The sequence below is a fragment of the Staurois parvus genome, unplaced genomic scaffold, assembly GCF_062004578.1.
Source record: "Staurois parvus isolate SC_StPar_1 unplaced genomic scaffold, SC_StPar_1.0 ptg001886l, whole genome shotgun sequence".
Lineage (NCBI taxonomy): Eukaryota > Metazoa > Chordata > Amphibia > Anura > Ranidae > Staurois > Staurois parvus.
Window position 1 is genome coordinate 551,760 of NW_028319682.1, and position 17,700 is coordinate 569,459.

At 43.4% G+C, this 17,700-nt stretch overlaps 1 protein-coding gene across 1 annotated transcript in view; it reads right to left on the reverse strand.

The window, feature by feature from the left end:
- Positions 1 to 1,390: 1,390 nt before the first annotated feature.
- The window catches only part of LOC149433878 (T-cell immunomodulatory protein), a 64,469-nt gene continuing 48,159 nt past the window's right edge, over positions 1,391 to 17,700 (reverse strand). Inside the window, exon 4 of the mRNA XM_089664341.1 lies at positions 1,391 to 13,612. Coding sequence (XP_089520467.1) covers positions 13,553 to 13,612 — 60 coding nt within the window. The 3' untranslated portion in view covers positions 1,391 to 13,552. The remainder of the gene's footprint in view (positions 13,613 to 17,700) is intronic.

Consider the following 17,700-nt stretch of genomic DNA (forward strand, 5'->3'; position numbering starts at 1 on the left):
TAATTTATTTGATTGAATATATTTAATAACCGCACAACACACATTATTTGTGTGTCTAACCTTTACCATTGATTTTGACACTGCCAAGATAATCGGCTGTGGCCGAATTCTGTCGATTGCTTCTGCGCAATCAAATACCAGGGTGCTTCGGAAGAATCAATCGTAATTCAGATCAGTTTTAAGCAAATCCTTTACATTTATAGAAAAAAGATTGATCTCCTAGATTGTAAGCTCCCAGGATCAGGGCCCACCTAGCCCTCTTGTATTGAACTGTATTGTTGCTGTATTGTCTCCCGCTATATTGTAAAGCGCTGAGCAAACTGTAGGCGCCATAAATCCTGTATAATAATAATATAAATCCTGTATAATAATAATAATAATATAAATCCTGTATAATAATAATAATAGTATAAATCCTGTATAATAATAATATATAAATCCTGTATAATAATAATAATATAAATCCTGTATAATAATAATAATATATAAATCCTGTATAGTAATAATAATATAAATCCTGTATAATAATAATATAAATCCTGTATAATAATAATAATAATATAATAATAATAATAATATAAATCCTGTATAATAATAATAATAGTATAAATCCTGTATAATAATAATATATAAATCCTGTATAATAATAATAATATACATCCTGTATAATAATAATATATAAATCCTGTATAGTAATAATAATAATATAAATCCTGTATAATAATATAAATCCTGTATAATAATAATAATAATATAATAATAATATAAATCCTGTATAATAATAATAATAGTATAAATCCTGTATAATAATAATAATATAAATCCTGTATAATAATAATAATATAAATCCTGTATAATAATAATATATAAATCCTGTATAGTAATAATAATAAAAATATAAATCCTGTATAATAATAATAATATAAATCCTGTATAATAATAATATAATACTATAAATCCTGTATAATAATAATAATAATATAAATCCTGTATAATAATAATATAAATCCTGTATAATAATATAGATATTTTATGTGGATTAATACCAGATGTTGCATCATTCAATATTTTAATCACTAATAGATTGCTTGCTTATGATCTTCCATATCTAATTGGATCACAAATCGCTACTTGCATTACCACACTAATAGTAACAAATCCTTTCCACGGGCATGGGGGGGGGGGGTGACTTTATATTTTTAGGAGGATGCTGGAGCAACCAAAGGAAAATGATATGAGATTATACAATCCCTACACAGATACACAGAAAGGGGCCCTGGTGGAAAAGAACCTCAGGGCCCCAAGCACTGTAAGGCTAGCCGGTTGGTCAATGGGTTGTCCATTATGATGAACACATCACATACAGGTCTTCAGAAACCACCAGATTCAGTTGTTTTATTTTCCTTTAATTAGAGATCATGGTTAACAATACACAGAGCAATGATTATCCTCCTGACAGTTTAATGGCTGACAGAAGACGGCGAGTCAGAACGAGGTAAGGGAATGCAGTGTATCCTACAGTGATAACGGCAGAGCATTCATACAGCATCATACAACATGGAAAGGTTTCTCTGTAAACTGAACATTCAAGTATCTATCGGCAGTCTTCTCTTTACAGTGGTGAGTGACAGATATTTCAGTTGTGTGCAGTTTCTGGTTGAGTTGGATTGTGTTCTGGTTTCTTATATGTCTCAGGGACTTCAGCAGAGAGTAAGAACAAGAACATCCATTTTGCCCAACTGCTCCAGCCCTAACAAAGTCAAAAGATGGTGTCACTCTATCCTGGTGGATCCTCTATAATGTAGAAAAATACACAGATATAAACTGGCTGGTGGTCTTTTTGACCAGCCTGGATTGAACCGTATTGCGGAGGATAATGTGCATCTCTAAACTGTTATGGTTTACAGCAGTACTCTCCAATCTGCAGCCCACATGCTGGATACAGCCCTTTGCTTGCCTTTATCTGGCCTTTGGGGAACTATAACCTCCACTGATACAAGACACTATTCTCCTGTCAACATTGGGGCATAATTCCTTCCACTGACACCAACAATAGGGCATGACTCCTCACAATGACAGCAACATTAAGGCACTATTCCTCCTAATACCAATAATGGGGCACTATTCCTCCCGCTGACACCAGTAATGGGGCACTACTCCTCCCACCGATTCCAATAATGGGGCACTATTCCTCCCACTGATACCAATGATGGGACACTATTCCTCCCACCAATACCAATGATGGGGCACTATTCCTCCCACCAATACCAATGATGGGGCACTATTCCTCCCACTGACACCAATGATGGGGCACTATTCCTCCCACTGATACCAATGATGGGACACTATTCCTCCCACTGATACCAATGATGGGACACTATTCCTCTCACTGATACCAATGATGGGACACTATTCCTCTTACTGACACCAATAATGGAGCACTATTCCTCCCACCGACACCAATAAAGGGGCACTATTCTTCCCAATAATACCAATGATGGGGCACTATTCTTCCCAATAATACCAATGATGGGGTACTATTCCTCCCACCGACACCAACGATGGGGCACTATTCCTCCCACCGACACCAACGATGGGGCACTATTCCTCCCACCGACACCAACGATGGGGCACTATTCCTCCCACTGACACCAACGATGGGGTACTATTCCTCCCACCGATACCAATGATGGGGCATTATTCCTCCCTCTGATACCAATGATGGGGCACTATTCCTCCCACTGATACCAATGATGGGGCACTATTCCTCCCACCGATACCAATGATGGGGCACTATTCCTTCCACCGATACTAATGGTGGGGCACCATTCTTCCTTCTACTGACTACAAGCCCTTTGATTTTTTTTTTTTAACCAACCAAGCCCGAGACATTGTTTACTCCAACATTTTCTACACCTGCTAGCCACAGAGCAGCCCCCTTGAAGTCTAAAAATTGGCCCTTTGTTTGGAAAGTCTGGAGATCTGTGGTTTAGGCCTTGTATGATCATCAGTTGTTTTCTTTTTGCATGCTAGTCTCATATCGAAAATGAATAGGTTACTAAAGTTCCGAAAATTCTCACAAGACAGAATACAACGGCCTGTACTGATTAAACGGAAATCGTTTGTTCTGTTATCGTATGAGAAAAATGTTTGCGCTCGTCCCTTTGGATAATTTTGCATGAACTGTCCTGATCGGCTCTCTGTACTAACAATCAGATTATCGCACGATCGCTTCGAAAGCGGTAGTTTTCGTCAGATTTTTTTTTTGTGTACTAGTTTTAACTTGAGCTACTGAGCTCTATAAACAAGATTTTTCTTTTTTATATCTGATGAGCTAAGGAGACAAGATCCCTAAGCAGAATTTTCTATTTACAAGGCTAAAAGAAACGGTTTGAAACTTTATTTTTTGTCAGTCCTAAAGAAAAGAAAACAGAAACAAAGCCACAATACATTCCTTTTAATGAGGGGAACTGGAGGTGCTGTGAAGCTGTGGCTTATGAATGTATGCTTGTTAGATATTCATACAAGAACCTCATTATTTATTGATACATGAACTTCTTTGTAGCTGTAATAATTTATGAATGGAGACTGCATGTGGTAACAGTAATTTATAGGAGATTGTTTTTATGCTATATTCAAAGTTGTCTTATTATAGTTAAGGGAACAGTATCGGTATATTTTTTGCATATATATATACACACAGTATATAAAAATATATATGCTTTTCCTTTATGAACAGTTTGCCTTTTAAATTGAACCTATAAGTATTTATTTTGCTTTATTTTTAAATGCTTTGTTTTATTTTTTACCATCCCATCTTCGGGATGGGAGATGGCTACTATATACAGTTGTGTCCAAAATTATTCAACCCCCAATGCTGTAAAGGGGTTTAGGGACTATAGTGTACATTTGGAATTGTATTCAGAATCAAATCCTACAAGGACGTTGTAACTACCCAAATGCAACTAAAATGACATCAATTGTTTATGTAATACAGTAGTAAATGGTTCTTATGTGGTTTCTTCATTGCCACAATTATTCAACCCCTTAAAGACTACCACTCTGAAGAACAGAGGTTCATACAGGTGCTTTCCATCAGGTATTGAAAACACCTGTGGATGTCACCGAGCAGCAATCAAGCATAATAAGCACCAATTAGGCAGCTTTAAAATGACTGTGATACTCAGCTCCTTCTAGACATTTACTGGTGTGGTTACAAACATGGTGAAGGCAAGAGAATGGTCCAGGAAGACAAGAGAAGAGGTGATTTCTCTTCACAGGAAGGGCAATGGCTATAAGAAGATTGCAAAGATGTTAAACATACCAAGAGACACCTTAGGAAGCATCATTCGCAAATTCAAGGCAAAGGGCACTGTTGAAACGCTACCTGGTCGTGGCAGAAAGAAGATGCTGACTTCGACTGCTGTGCGCTACCTGAAGCGTAGAGTGGAGAGAAGTCCCCGTGTGACTGCTGAGCAACTGAGAAAAGATTTGTCAGATGTGGGTACAGAAGTTTCAGCCCAGACAATAAGACGCACACTGCGTAATGAAGGCCTCCGTGCCAGAACTCCCAGGCGTACCCCCTTGCTGTCTCCAAAGAATAAGAAGAGTCGACTGCAGTATGCCAAAAGCCATGTGGACAAACCACAAAAGTTGTGGGATAGTGTTCTGTGGACTGATGAAACAAAATTAGAACTGTTTGGGCCCATGGATCAACGCTATGTTTGGAGGAGGAAGAACAAGGCCTATGATGAAAAGAACACCTTGCCTACTGTGAAGCATGGTGGAGGGTCAATCATGCTTTGGGGCTGTTTTGCTTCTGCAGGTACAGGGAAGCTTCAGCGTGTGCAAGGTACCATGAATTCTCTTCAGTACCAGGAGATATTGGATGGAAACGTGATGCAGTCCGTCACACACCTGAGGCTTGGGAGACGTTGGACCTTTCAACAGGACAATGATCCCAAGCATACCTCCAAGTCCACTAGAGCATGGTTGCAGAGGAAAGGCTGGAACATTTTGGAGTGGCCATCGCAGTCACCAGACTTAAATCCGATTGAGAACCTCTGGTGGGACTTAAAGAAAGCAGTTGCAGTGCGCAAGCCTAAGAATGTGACTGAACTGGAGGCCTTTGCCCATGAAGAATGGGCGAAGATACCCGTAGATCGCTGCAAGACACTTGTGTCAAGCTATGCTTCACGTTTAAAAGCTGTTATAACTGTAAAAGGATGCTGTACTAAGTACTAAGATTGAATGTCACTTGGGGGTTGAATAAAACTGATAATGCTGTGAGCACAGAAAAGACATTTGTGGTTATTTCATTATAACTGTTATGTTATATTTGTCTGACCTACAAGTGCCTCTTTAATGTAAATGTAAGCAAGATGACTGAATGATCAAAAGCAATGTCAAACTGGCCAAAACACTCAATTTCAGTGGGGGTTGAATAATTTTGGACACAACTGTAGCTGTCAGGACCTGGATCTGAACCTGCGACTTCTGCTGCGTCTTTTCTTGCTGAGCCACCTGGGATGCTGGACAATTCCTTGAATGATCTTGCCGTGAACCTTGTTTCTCTTGAACCCTGAACCCTTTGCTCCTCCCATGAACTTCCTATTTTAGCCAGGTCTCTGCATTTCTTGTTTGCCAGATTATTGTGCTTTCTCAGCCCAGGGGTGTCAAACTGCGTCCCTCCAACTGTTGTAGAACTAAAAATCCCATGAGGCATTGCAAGGCTGACAATTAAAATCATGACTCCCAAAGGCAGAGGCATGATGGGACTTGTAGTTCCTTGACAGCTGGAGGGCTGCAGTTTGACATCTGTGCGGGAGTCTAGTCAATATCTCAGTCTTGTCACTCCTGCTGCCATCTGTATCTCCCCTACCACTGACTTTTGGCTTGTTCCTCGACTACGCTTCTGCTTGATCCCAACCTACAGCCACTTGTTACCGATCTTTGGCTTGTTTACTGACCACACTTCTGCTTGATCCCTACCTGCTATATCTGCTACTGGACCCTGGAATGCTCCCCTCCTGGTGGGGTGATCCTGGTACTAACCCACCAACAGGACCTACTTCTGTACTTACCCAGACGGTCGGTGAGCGCCTCTCTACTGCCATAGCTACTGGTCTCCGACCCTGACCACTGACAACACCCTAACATGTTGGGAGCTGGAAGGTCCGCACCAAGGCAGTGAACCAGATTGTGGTGTTGAAACAATCATATACACCGCGTAGAGTATGTTAATTCTGAATGGTATAAGTATTTACTCAAGGGCACAGGTGTCAAACTGGCGGCCCTCCAGCTGTTGCCAAACTACAAGTCCCATGAGGCATTGCAATATTGATAGTTACAAGCATGACTCCCAAAGGTAGAGGCATGATGGGACTTGTAGTTTCGCAACATCTGGAGGGCCGCCAGTTTGACACCCATGCTCTAGGGAATTCAATCAAATTATAGAGAGAGTGACACCTTTCTTGCTGCTTTGTGGGAAGGGCAGAGATACCATCTACTGGGGACGATCTCACCACTGGAGTCTCCAAGAGATATTGAAAGTGGCGGGTTATTCAAGACACCAGTGTCCACACAAAACTGAGGTATTAGTTTTAGATGACGGTTGATGATAAAGGATCCCAGTGAATATCAGAAATAGTACGTGCAAAAAGGTAAAAGCTGAATATTTTAAGGGCTTGGGTTAACGAACAGTGCAAAGGGAGCGTAAAGGGTGGATTACGTTTGCCTGTGGTCCTCTTATCAGTACTATGAGAGTCCCAGTGCCAAAGGCTCCCCAGACCCACCATCTGCTCTGGATGTCCTGGCCCATCTTACAATGCCCTGGGGCAAAGGGCAGATTCTGAAGGATATTTGTATTATGTTTGGCTACATGCAGCAAGCATCCACATCCTCCAGTCCACAGATTACCACGTAAGGGGATATCATGTGTACTCTCCAGCGCTTCAGGAATTGAACAGCCAAAGGAAAGCCAAGGGGACCAAAAGAAGATGCTTCAGGGGTGCAGCCCTCCTCAGACGGGGAGATCAACCACTAGATAAAGAATAAACGGGTGGCGCACACATCTAGTACATTATCCAAGGTTTATTCAAAGGTATAAAAGACAAAACATACTCACAGACGAAGCATGTATAAAAATCCTTTGCCTAATGAAGATAGCCACAACGGCAGGCAAGGTGTACCAACTGCTGCAGCTCCACTGTTTTGTTTCTACCATCGGTCTACCTCACTCACATCACATCTGAACCAGTCCGAGAGGCTGGTCAGCAGCTCTGAGGAAAGGAACTTGTCCCCGAAACGCGTCAGCCTTTTGACCGCACTGACAGTTGGAACACCTTGCCTGCCGTTGTGGCCATTTTCATTATGTGAGTATGTTTTTGTCTTTTATACCTTTGAATAAACCTTGGATAATGCACTAGGTGTGCGCGCCACCCGTTTACTCATTTCCATTTAAGGGTTTAAAGTGGAGTTATCCTTTAAATCTCAATCATTACAGCACACTTTGAACTTTAAGGGTTAGTCCACTCAAAGATAATGGGGTTGATGCACTAAAACTGGAGAGTACGAAAACTGGTGCAGCTCTGCACAAAAACCAATCAGCTTCCAGGATTTATTGTCAAAAATAAACTGAACAAGTTGAAGTCAGAAGCTGATTGGCTGCCATGTACAGCTGCACCAGATTTTGTACTCTCCAGTTTTAGTAAATCAACCCCATTATTTGAGTTTTTTGCAGATGCGGACATATTGTATCTTCTAAAGAAACCACTGCTGTGCACCATCTTTTGCACAAGACCGTGTTATGTACACAAGATGCACAGTTCCTTCATTTACAAATCAGTTTGGCAATCCTTCATTAGAAAAAAAAAAGAAGAAAAACAATACTGCCTAGTAATAAAAGTAATAATAATCACATTTTAACAGTCACAAAGACAGCCAATATTTCCGAGCAAGTCTCCAGAATTTACAGGCTTGGCAGCAAGTAAGGCCAGGAGCAAAGAGACAATGCGAACTACAGTAACTCCCAGCAACCAATCAGAAACCTCTGCAGAACTTGTCGCAGTATTGTGAAATCTTATTGTCCTCTACGTGTTACTCCAGCATTTGTGTCCTTTGCACGGCTTTACTGAATGAGCCGTCTAGCAGCTTGCCTTCAGCAAAATCCCAAAAACTGAAACATTTGCCATTCCACCTGCATATCAAGGAGGAGGCTGAAGGACAACCATAATTAAGTCCTCCATCTTGTTTTTCGCATATTTGCCGTAAACCCTAAGGAGTACCTTTCTAAAAATGTTAACACACAACTATATTAATACTCTTTCAGGGATCGACAAACAGGAAATAATAGAAGAGTGGTGGAGAAAATGCTGCTGCAGGATCCCTTTGGTGCTAAAGGATTAGGCATTTGGTTATGCTTGCTGAAGGGTGAAGGGGCGGACTAGATCACGTGACTACGTGCTGTGGCTGAAACTAATAGGAGCCTGCAGAACTCCAGACAAAACTTTTATTTTCCTACGCAGTGGGGCTGTGCCTGCATTGCATGGGTTAACTGCTCATTTTGTCGAGCAGCATAAGGAAAAGCTGTACTTACCCAATCCTCGAATCCTACGGAAAACAACGCTACCCCCCACGTCCTGTGGTGGACTGTTCCTGCCATCCTCACGTCCAGAGCTGGTCTATGGACATGATGACATCAGGAACAGTCCATTCACAAGACCACTAGAGGGCGGGGAGGCAGGAGCTTAAAGAATCAGTGGTTTGATAAGTGTATTGTATTGTTACTGTCTTGTCTCATGTTCTGTCCCCCTCGCTACTGTACAGCGCTGAGCATACCCTTTGGCGCTATATAAATACTGTATAATAATAATAATATCTCCGCTCTCCTCACCCCTAGACAAAAATGAGCAGTTAATCTATGGGGTGCAGGCACCGCCCCCACTGCATGGGAAAATACAATTTTTTTACCCGGAGTTCTTCTTTAACAAACACAACTAATGCTGGATGAGACTCCACAGGTCCTGGAACTTTAGGAATTCTGTTGCTGTTATTTTGCACCCCCAGCAAAACCTTTAAAACAGATTGATGCTGACATTTGATTATCTGCCCACTTTAAGGGCCAGTTTCTTAAAAAATGGAGCAGAAAGGTCCCCACAAGAGAAAAAGTAGTACACTTGTATCTATTGTGGCTCCTGTCTCCGACCTTCCCGTGGCTCCACCACTGAAATCCCTTCCAGTCTTTTCAGTATTCAACCTTCCCTTAAAGCGGAGTTCCACCCAAACGTGAAAGCTCCGCTTATCTGTCTCCCTCCCTTCGTTGCCACATTTGGTACCTTTGGGGGGGGCGGATACCTGGTACCCACTTTCATTTCCGGCTTAGTTCGCCATTGTGAACTGAGCCAGAGGTTCAAGGCCCCCTCCCACACCCCTCTGGGAAACTCAACAGCAGCCCAGTCACAAAGCACAGCATGATTCACGTATGCACAGTAGGAAACTGGCTGTGAAGGCACAATGCTTGACTGCTGGTTTCCCTTTGTCAAGATGGTGGCACCAGCACCCGACAGCCGATTGAAGACACCACTGGATCCCTGGACAGGTAAGTGCCCTAATGTTAAAAGTCAGCAGCTACAGTATTTGTACACTTTTAGTTTTTTTTTTGGGGGGGTTGGGGGGGGGCTGGAACTTTACTTCAAGCCTGAGATGACATGACCTGTGCCTAGACAACTGGTCATATGGCTAGATGCAGTGGAATCCCGGGGCAGCATATTCCAGTGTTCTCTGCCCTATCCTGAGGATCCATCCTCCAACCGCTCTTATACCACTGCTCAGTCCTGTAGTGATGGGTGGAGGAAGGAACCACATTGTGCAGAGGGGGCCACAGGATATCACTCCTTGATATCTTGAATGCTGAAGAGATTGTTGAAAGCTACCCAGGAAAGGATGGGAGGTAGGAGGCAAGGGCCACCAGAGAGGAGAGTAAATACTGTAACAGAGACCTCCGAGCTCCATTCTTTAGGAACATGACAGGGTCATTTCAGGTTTTATTGATCACCAACCTGAAGGTAGGTTTCCTATCAGTTCATCAGTTTCAAAGGCACAAAGGCAAAGGCAGTTTCAATGCCATATTGTTTAGCTTTTAATTTGCTGTTGGCTTATTTAACCCTCGGCCACAAAACACGGAACCAAATCAGATTTTACCATCAGAGTGATCAAAGCGATGAAAAGCAATGGGGGAGACTTACTAAAACTGGAGAGTGCAAAGTCTGGTGCAGCTCCGCATACAAATCAGCTTCCAGGTTTTGTTGTCAAAGCTTAACTGAACAAGCTGAACTCAGAAGCTGATTGGCCGCCATGCATTGCTTCACCAGATTCTGAGTGCTCCAGTTTTATGAAATCTTCTCCAATGCTTGATTAATTGCTGTGAGTTGTCGTATTTTACCCATAGCTCTCCGTCTTACTAAAGGCCATTAACGTTCACTTTTAAATGAATCTTATGGAGTACATAATTTTGTCACATTTAACATTGTTGAAAAAAAAAAAAAGAAAGTCCCTTACACCTTCCAGTGTTCCATCAATTTTGTGCAAACATGCAAAAGTCATTAAAAAGTAACAGACATCACAAATCGTTAGCGATCAATCACACTCAAAACACTTCCTTGACATTCAAAGATGAGAACCCAAAGAACAATTTACACCCCATTACAGGAACTAAATACCCCCCTACCCCCTTTTTTTTTTTATAAATAAAGAGTATCCATGCCCCTTTGCCTAGACTTAAAGGATGATAAATTAGAGTACACATTTTAATTAGCAACCAATAAATAAAGTCTGATGCAAAATATGTTGTATGATTTTTCCTGGTTGTTGCTTCCGGTACTCCTGATGTTTTCTTTGGCAATCTTGCCACTTGGTTGATGTGTCCGGCTTAAAAAAAAAATCCAAGGTTTCCATGGAAGGAGGCCCTTTCCACTCGCCAACAGTTCAGTGATTTACAGCTTTCAACTTATTAAAGCGAAATTCTCTCAGAAGATGTCCTAAGCCAAGCTCCCCCAGGATAACAGGTTCTATAAGATTCCAATTTCTGCCGTTATCAACATTGACTCTCCCTTCTCAAAAAGATAGGGACTCTCTAAACCAGCTAAACTAAACCAGGGTTCCTCCAGAAGTTTCTAGGGGTTCCTTGAGCTGTGGCTGATTGACTTCTCATTTGATGGTTTTTGTATAGTTCAGGGGCCAACAGCATTTGGCAAAGACAACGGTGTGACACTAGCGATCCTACAACTGCCTAAAAAGGGGTCATTCTTCCCATTGGCCATCCATGCAAGGGGCATTCTTCCAACTGGCCACCAATGTAAGGGTCATTATTAGTTCCAGCTAATGCCACTTAGCAGAGCCAGCTGCATGACACCAAAGATCTTTTTAGCTGTCTGCAAGGGTGACACTGTAGCCACTGCTGTAAGGGTGGCACTTTTACCACTGGCCACCAGAGGACATTTTTTTTCTGATTTCAGCTAAAAAATGTTTGTGATCATCTACACAAGCCAAGGGTTCCGCCAGAGGTTGTAAGGAGTCCCTTGAGCTGTAGCTGATTGACCTCTCATCTGATGGTTCCAAAAAAATAAGCTACATTCTACCCCCACACCCAATTCAATACATGAGACACACTGGTGCACAGACCATGGCATGCAAGCCATCCAATGAAAAGTATCTCAAACAATAGGTCGGCACCATGGTGAAGATTCTCAGTTAAAAGGACAGTTTATTGGCATGATGGGCTAAAATCCAGCCATCTGATGATGCCTGCATGGTACCAAGGCTAATGCCACTTGGCACAGCCAGCTGTATGACACCAATCTTTTTAGCTCTCTATAAGGGTGGAATTATAGCCACCACTGTAAGGGTGGCATTTTTCCACCAGCCACTAAAGTAAGGGGCTTTTTTTTCCAATAGCCACCAATGTAGAGGGTATTTTCTCCACTGGCCACCAATGAAGGGGGATTTTTCCCACTAACGACCAATGGAGAGGGCATTTTTCCCCACTGGTCACCAATGTTGTGGGCATTTTTCCTACTGGCCATCAATGTAGGGTTTTTTTTTCAACTGGCCACCAATGTTGTTGACATTTTTCCCACTGGCCACCAATATAGGGAGCTTTTTCCCACTGGCAACCAATGTAGAGGGCTTTTTTTTCCACTGGCTACCAATGTGGGGAGCTTTTTTCCAACTGGCCACCAATGTTGTGGGGATTTTTCCCACCGGTCACTAAATGCAGGGCCTTTTTTCTCCACTGGCTACCACTGTAGGGGACATTTTTCCCAATGGCTACCTACTGACCTTCCATGAATTGGTTTTGGATGGGTTTTCCAAAATCTCAAAATAATTCCTAGGGTTCATCTGGGGTGAAAAAGGTAAGATAGGCCACCCAAACGCTGTAGCAGAACTGCAAGGAGGAATCACCAAATGTAGTGTTATTGTCTTTATTGTGCCCACTATATGGGAAAGGGCTTAGCCTAAAACTGAACCTTACCAAAAATATTCCTGTTTCTTGGCCCCTTACTATAGTCCACACCTGTAAACTTAACTTGTCCTGCAGAAGATGCTTCCAACTTCTTAAGAGTGGGTGATTACACCTAATGCCTGGCATTGGTCATGTGATCATAGCTGAATCAGAGTACAAGTAGAACTTCTGACTACACAATTGTCGGTCTCTTAAGCCATTTTGGCTGAGATGATGTTACCTATACCTAGGCAACTGCTCATGTGACTGGATGGAGTGGAATCTCATGGAAGCATCTGCTGCCGAAAACATTTTACAGGCTTTTCCTACTATTGATTACTGTAAGTCAGCAGGATGGGGAGGGGGTTACATTAAGTTTTAACTTCATTGGGAAAGAGGAGGGCTAAGCGAATGCAGAGTCCTAATCTAAAACCTCTAGGGCTAAGATGGTTGTCAGTGAAGGTCCAAACATAAATGCCCATTGTGAACCAAAGTAAAGCTTCGGCTCTCTGCTCAGGCATTCACAGCCCTATTTGATGGATCCTGCTGTGGGTGCAGGTTGAACAACTGTCTGCAGACAGTAGAAACATCATGAGAAGTATTCAGGTAATCGCACGCAGCACAGAGTTGTTTCTTCTGGAAGTGACAGCAGCCACAGCTAACTCAAAACCACACCCTCCCAACATGTTTTGCCCTGTCCGGGGCTTAATAATTGAGGTCCATGATTAGGCCCTGGGGTGGGGTGAAATGCATTGGGAGGCACGGCCTTGACGGAGTTAGCTGAGGCTGCCATCACTTTCAGAATGAAAAGCTCTGTACGGTGTGTGAAGACTTCTCATAAATGACCAATGAAAAAAAAAATGACCAAAATAGGTGCTGATTTCAGAAAAGATCTCAGAATTCACACAGCCCTCAGCCATCCCATGGAAGTTAATGAACTGAAGGTCGTAAATCGCTGAACTGCGTCTTCATCAGTAAGTGAACAGAGATGAACTCTTTCCAGGGAAACCACTTTCAAGCCTTTGTTCACAGAGGAAAGCTTTTTCCGAGGCTTCACATGGCATCGAAATGGAAGCGATGGGCTTCTTGCCGCTTCTCCCGGTCGTCTGCTTTCTGAAACACAGAAAGAGGAAACAAATTGGTGTGTAAAGTGTCCCAGAGGATTTAGGGAGCTATTAGGAAGTTTGTTCACGAGCCTTTACGATTTTGCTGGTTTATTATTCGTTAATATGGGTCCAGTTTATATTGGTGATAATTCCACTGTAAGCGTTAATGATCCAAAACTTCTCATTCCTAACGATCAAGCAAGTCATTAACTGCTAACGAGCCCTGCTATTACACACTGCAAGTAGCCGAAACAGCCCGCGTCCTGCCACTTAACTGTAAATTAAAAATGAAGCGCCGCTCATTTTTAAAAATCACCACTTCAGAGCCGGACAATAAATGATGAATGTGTCAGGCGGTCGTGAGATTTGGAGGACTTTGGTAGGACGTGGAGGGAGTCCCCGCAGTGAATCGGATACAAATTTGATTTACAAAAATCCAATTTAAATAAAAATTGTGTTAAAGCTGAACTCCGGGCATAACAACCCTTCACGTAATATATTCCTCAATAACCACAATGGATATAAATCCACTTTGTGTGCACTAAATGCATTTGCAAACCTATATATTACCTTGAAAAAGTGGCTGTGACATCATCACTGTGTTGTAAACAGCCTATGCAGAGAGCAGAGCGGTAGGCGGGACCCAGCAGGCTCCACCCACTACAGGCTGGCTGTAGAAAACTACATGAGGGGGCGGCGACAAGACCAGTCACCCTGCACAAGGAGAGAGCAGAGATGTGGAAGGGGCTCAAAAGGCTCTACCCACTACAGGCTGGCTGTAGAAAAGCACAGGAGGGGGCAGGGACAAGACCAGTCACCCTGCACATGAAGAGAGAGAGCAGAGCAGTGGGAGGGGCACCGCAGGCTCCACCCACTACAGGCTGGCTGTAGAAAACTACATGAGGGGGCGGGGACAAGACCAGTCACCCTGCACAAGGAGAGAGAGAGCAAAGATGTGAAAGGGGCTCAACAGGCTCCACCCACTACAGGCTGGCTGTAGAAAAGCACAGGAGGTGGCAGGGACAAGACCAGTCACCCTGCACAAGAAGAGAGAGAGCAGAGCAGTGGGAGGGGCACAGCAGGCTCCACCCACTACAGGCTAGCTGTAGAAAACTACATGAGGGGGCGGGGACAAGACCAGTCACCCTGCACAAGGAGAGATAGAGCAGAGATGTGGAAGGGACTCAACAGGCTCCACCCACTACAGGCTGGCTGTAGAAAAGCACAGGAGGTGGCAGGGACAAGACCAGTCACCCTGAACAAGAAGAGAGAGAGCAGAGCAGTGGGAGGGGCACAGCAGGCTCCACCCACTACAGGCTGGCTGTAGAAAACTACAGGAGGGGGTGGGGACAAGACCAGTCACCCTGCACAAGGAGAGAGAGAAGAGCAGTGGAAGGGGCTCAACAGGCTCCACCCACTACAGGCCGCCTACAGAAAACTACAGGAGGGGGCAGGGACAAGACCAGTCACCCTGCTCAAGGAGAGAGAGTAGCAGTGAGCGGTCTTTATTACAGGAAGTCCCACTCTGGATTAATGTACAGATCTGGAAGAAATACACAAAACTCACCGAGATTCCAGGAAGAATACAAATGATGAATGGACTTAGGCAATATTCGATTATTCCTGAGTTCAATTTTAAAGGGCAAGTGCACCAAAGCTGCTATTTTAGAGAACGGTGGGGCTGAATATGTCTAAACCAAAAACAGTTTGATTTAGATACATAAAGATACATTGATTCACATTAATCCTGCTTAACCGCTTCCCTACCTCCATTTCTGAAGTGCAAAATGGTGGACACTTGGGCCCCTTTCACACGGGAAAAACTCCATTGCGATCAGCAGGGGAACTGTGAACTGATCTTCTGTTGATTGGAGCAGAGTGAGCGGATGACACATCTGACACCTGCAGAGCCCACTCTTTTCTATGGGTGGCTGGGAGTAAATGGACTCTGCTGTTCGTTTACATCCAGCTACCTCCGATCTGCTTCACCTAAACGGAAGAGGATGGAATCCTCTCTTGCTTCGTTTTTTTTTTTTTGTGGGATTGATCTGACCTGGAGATAGGCAGGTGTAAACGGACACAAGTCCATAGGGATGAATGGACTTTTCAGATGAGGTCCGCCTGAAAAACTGACAGGCGGACCTGATCGGTAGGCCCGTCTGAGAGGGAGCATATTCCTGCAGTGCTGTTTATAAATGGCACTGCAGAATTTTCCCTTGGACGGCCAGTGAGCCCATAAATGGCTGTGAAGGAGATATGTGAGCTGATCTCCTGCTGATTGGAGCAGAGTGAGCGGATGACACATCTGACGCCTGCAGAGCCCGCTCTTTTCTATGGGTGGCTGGGAGTAAACAGACTCTGCTGTTCGTTTACATCCAGCTACCTCTGATCTGCTTCCCCTAAATGGAAGAGGATGAAATCCTCTCCTGTTTTTTTTTTTAAATTTTTTTTTAATGGGATTGATCTGACCTGGAGATAGGCAGGTGGAAACGAACACAAGTCCATAGGGATGAATCGATCGACCTGATCGATAGGCCCGTCTGAAAGGGAACTTATTCCTGCAGTGCTGTTTATAAATTTGCCCTTGGACAGCCAGTGTGCCCATAAATGGCTATGAACTGAGCCATCCAATGATAGCTCGGGTCACATACAGAACCAATTTAAAGCGGAGTTCCACTCAACCTATCAAAAAATAAAAGTCAGCAGCTACAAAAACTGTAGCTGCTGACTTTTAAAAAACAGCCACTTACCTGTCCCTCAGTCCTGTGGTGTGTCCCCCGCAGCTCATTTCACAGCCCGTCCTGTATTCCAGGAGGCCGGCATCTTCAGTGTGGGCACCCGGCTGTGACAGCTTGCGGCTTCACAGCCGGGCACCCACTGCGCATGCACTTCATGAATGGCCCCGTAGTCTTCTGGGACCTGTCAGGTGTCCCAAAAGGCTACAGGGAGGGAGGACACCTTCCGCTTCCGATCGCCTAGGTGATTGGACCGGAAGTGGGAGTGGGTACCTGTCAAATTCAGGTACCGGCTCCCCAAAGGTGCCAATCCTTAATGGGGAGCGGGGGAGCAGTCCTTAAAGCGGAACTTCCCCTTTTGGGTGGAGCTCCACTTTAAGCGGCTCTGTACCATGTGAACGCTGTGATGATCAATAGTGACATTCCAAAAAAGGGGTCATTTTGGAGGTGCTTGTACATTCCTGCCAATATTAATTGAATTTTCCTTGAATTTCCCAGAAAAGGAAAGTTATTTTTTTTAAAATGATGGTCTTTTTTTCCTTAAAAAAAACAAAAACCCAGTAGTTATTAAACCACTAAAAAGAGCTCTTTAGCTGTGCTGAATGACCAGGCAATCGTCAGTCAAACTATTACAGCACTGAAAACTGCAAACATGTTCTGGTAATAAAGGGGTATTACAGGCTGGTACTGACGTAGTTTATTAAAGCTTGCACATGTGGCCATTCAGGATCACATTTAGGGTCTCCCAGGAGCCCCATCCAGTCCTTGGACCCAGTTAAAGCCTCTGTGTGACTGCACTATTTATGCCATGAACAGTGTTGAATGGTGACATATTACTTGAAAGACTTGATTAGTAGAATTCTAATAAATTATCATTTCTTCCAGTGCCATTATCCCAACAAATGGTGACTAAACTGAATATTTGGAGTGGGATGTTGAATGTAGCACCAAAAATATATAATATAAGCATCACATATAACAAAGGTTTTTTTGATGGACCCCTCAATTTCAGTGGGCATATGTTCCTACAATCAGCATATCAGTGCATTAATTCATTTTTTTTTTACCACAACAACCTATACAACATTGCCTTAGGCCAGCATTTATCAACAATTTTACACCAGAGGAACCGCTAAAATAATTTTCAGGTCTGTCAAAACCCAATCATTGGAGGTCAGTGGGAAGAATGCTCCTTACAATGGTGGTCAGTGGGAAGAATGTCCCTTACATTGGGGGTCAGTGGGAAGAATGTCCCTTACATTGGTGGTCAGTGGGAAGAATGTCCCTTACATTGGTGATCAGTGGGAAGAATGTCCCTTACATTGGGGGTCAGTGAGAAGAATATTCCTTACATTGGTGG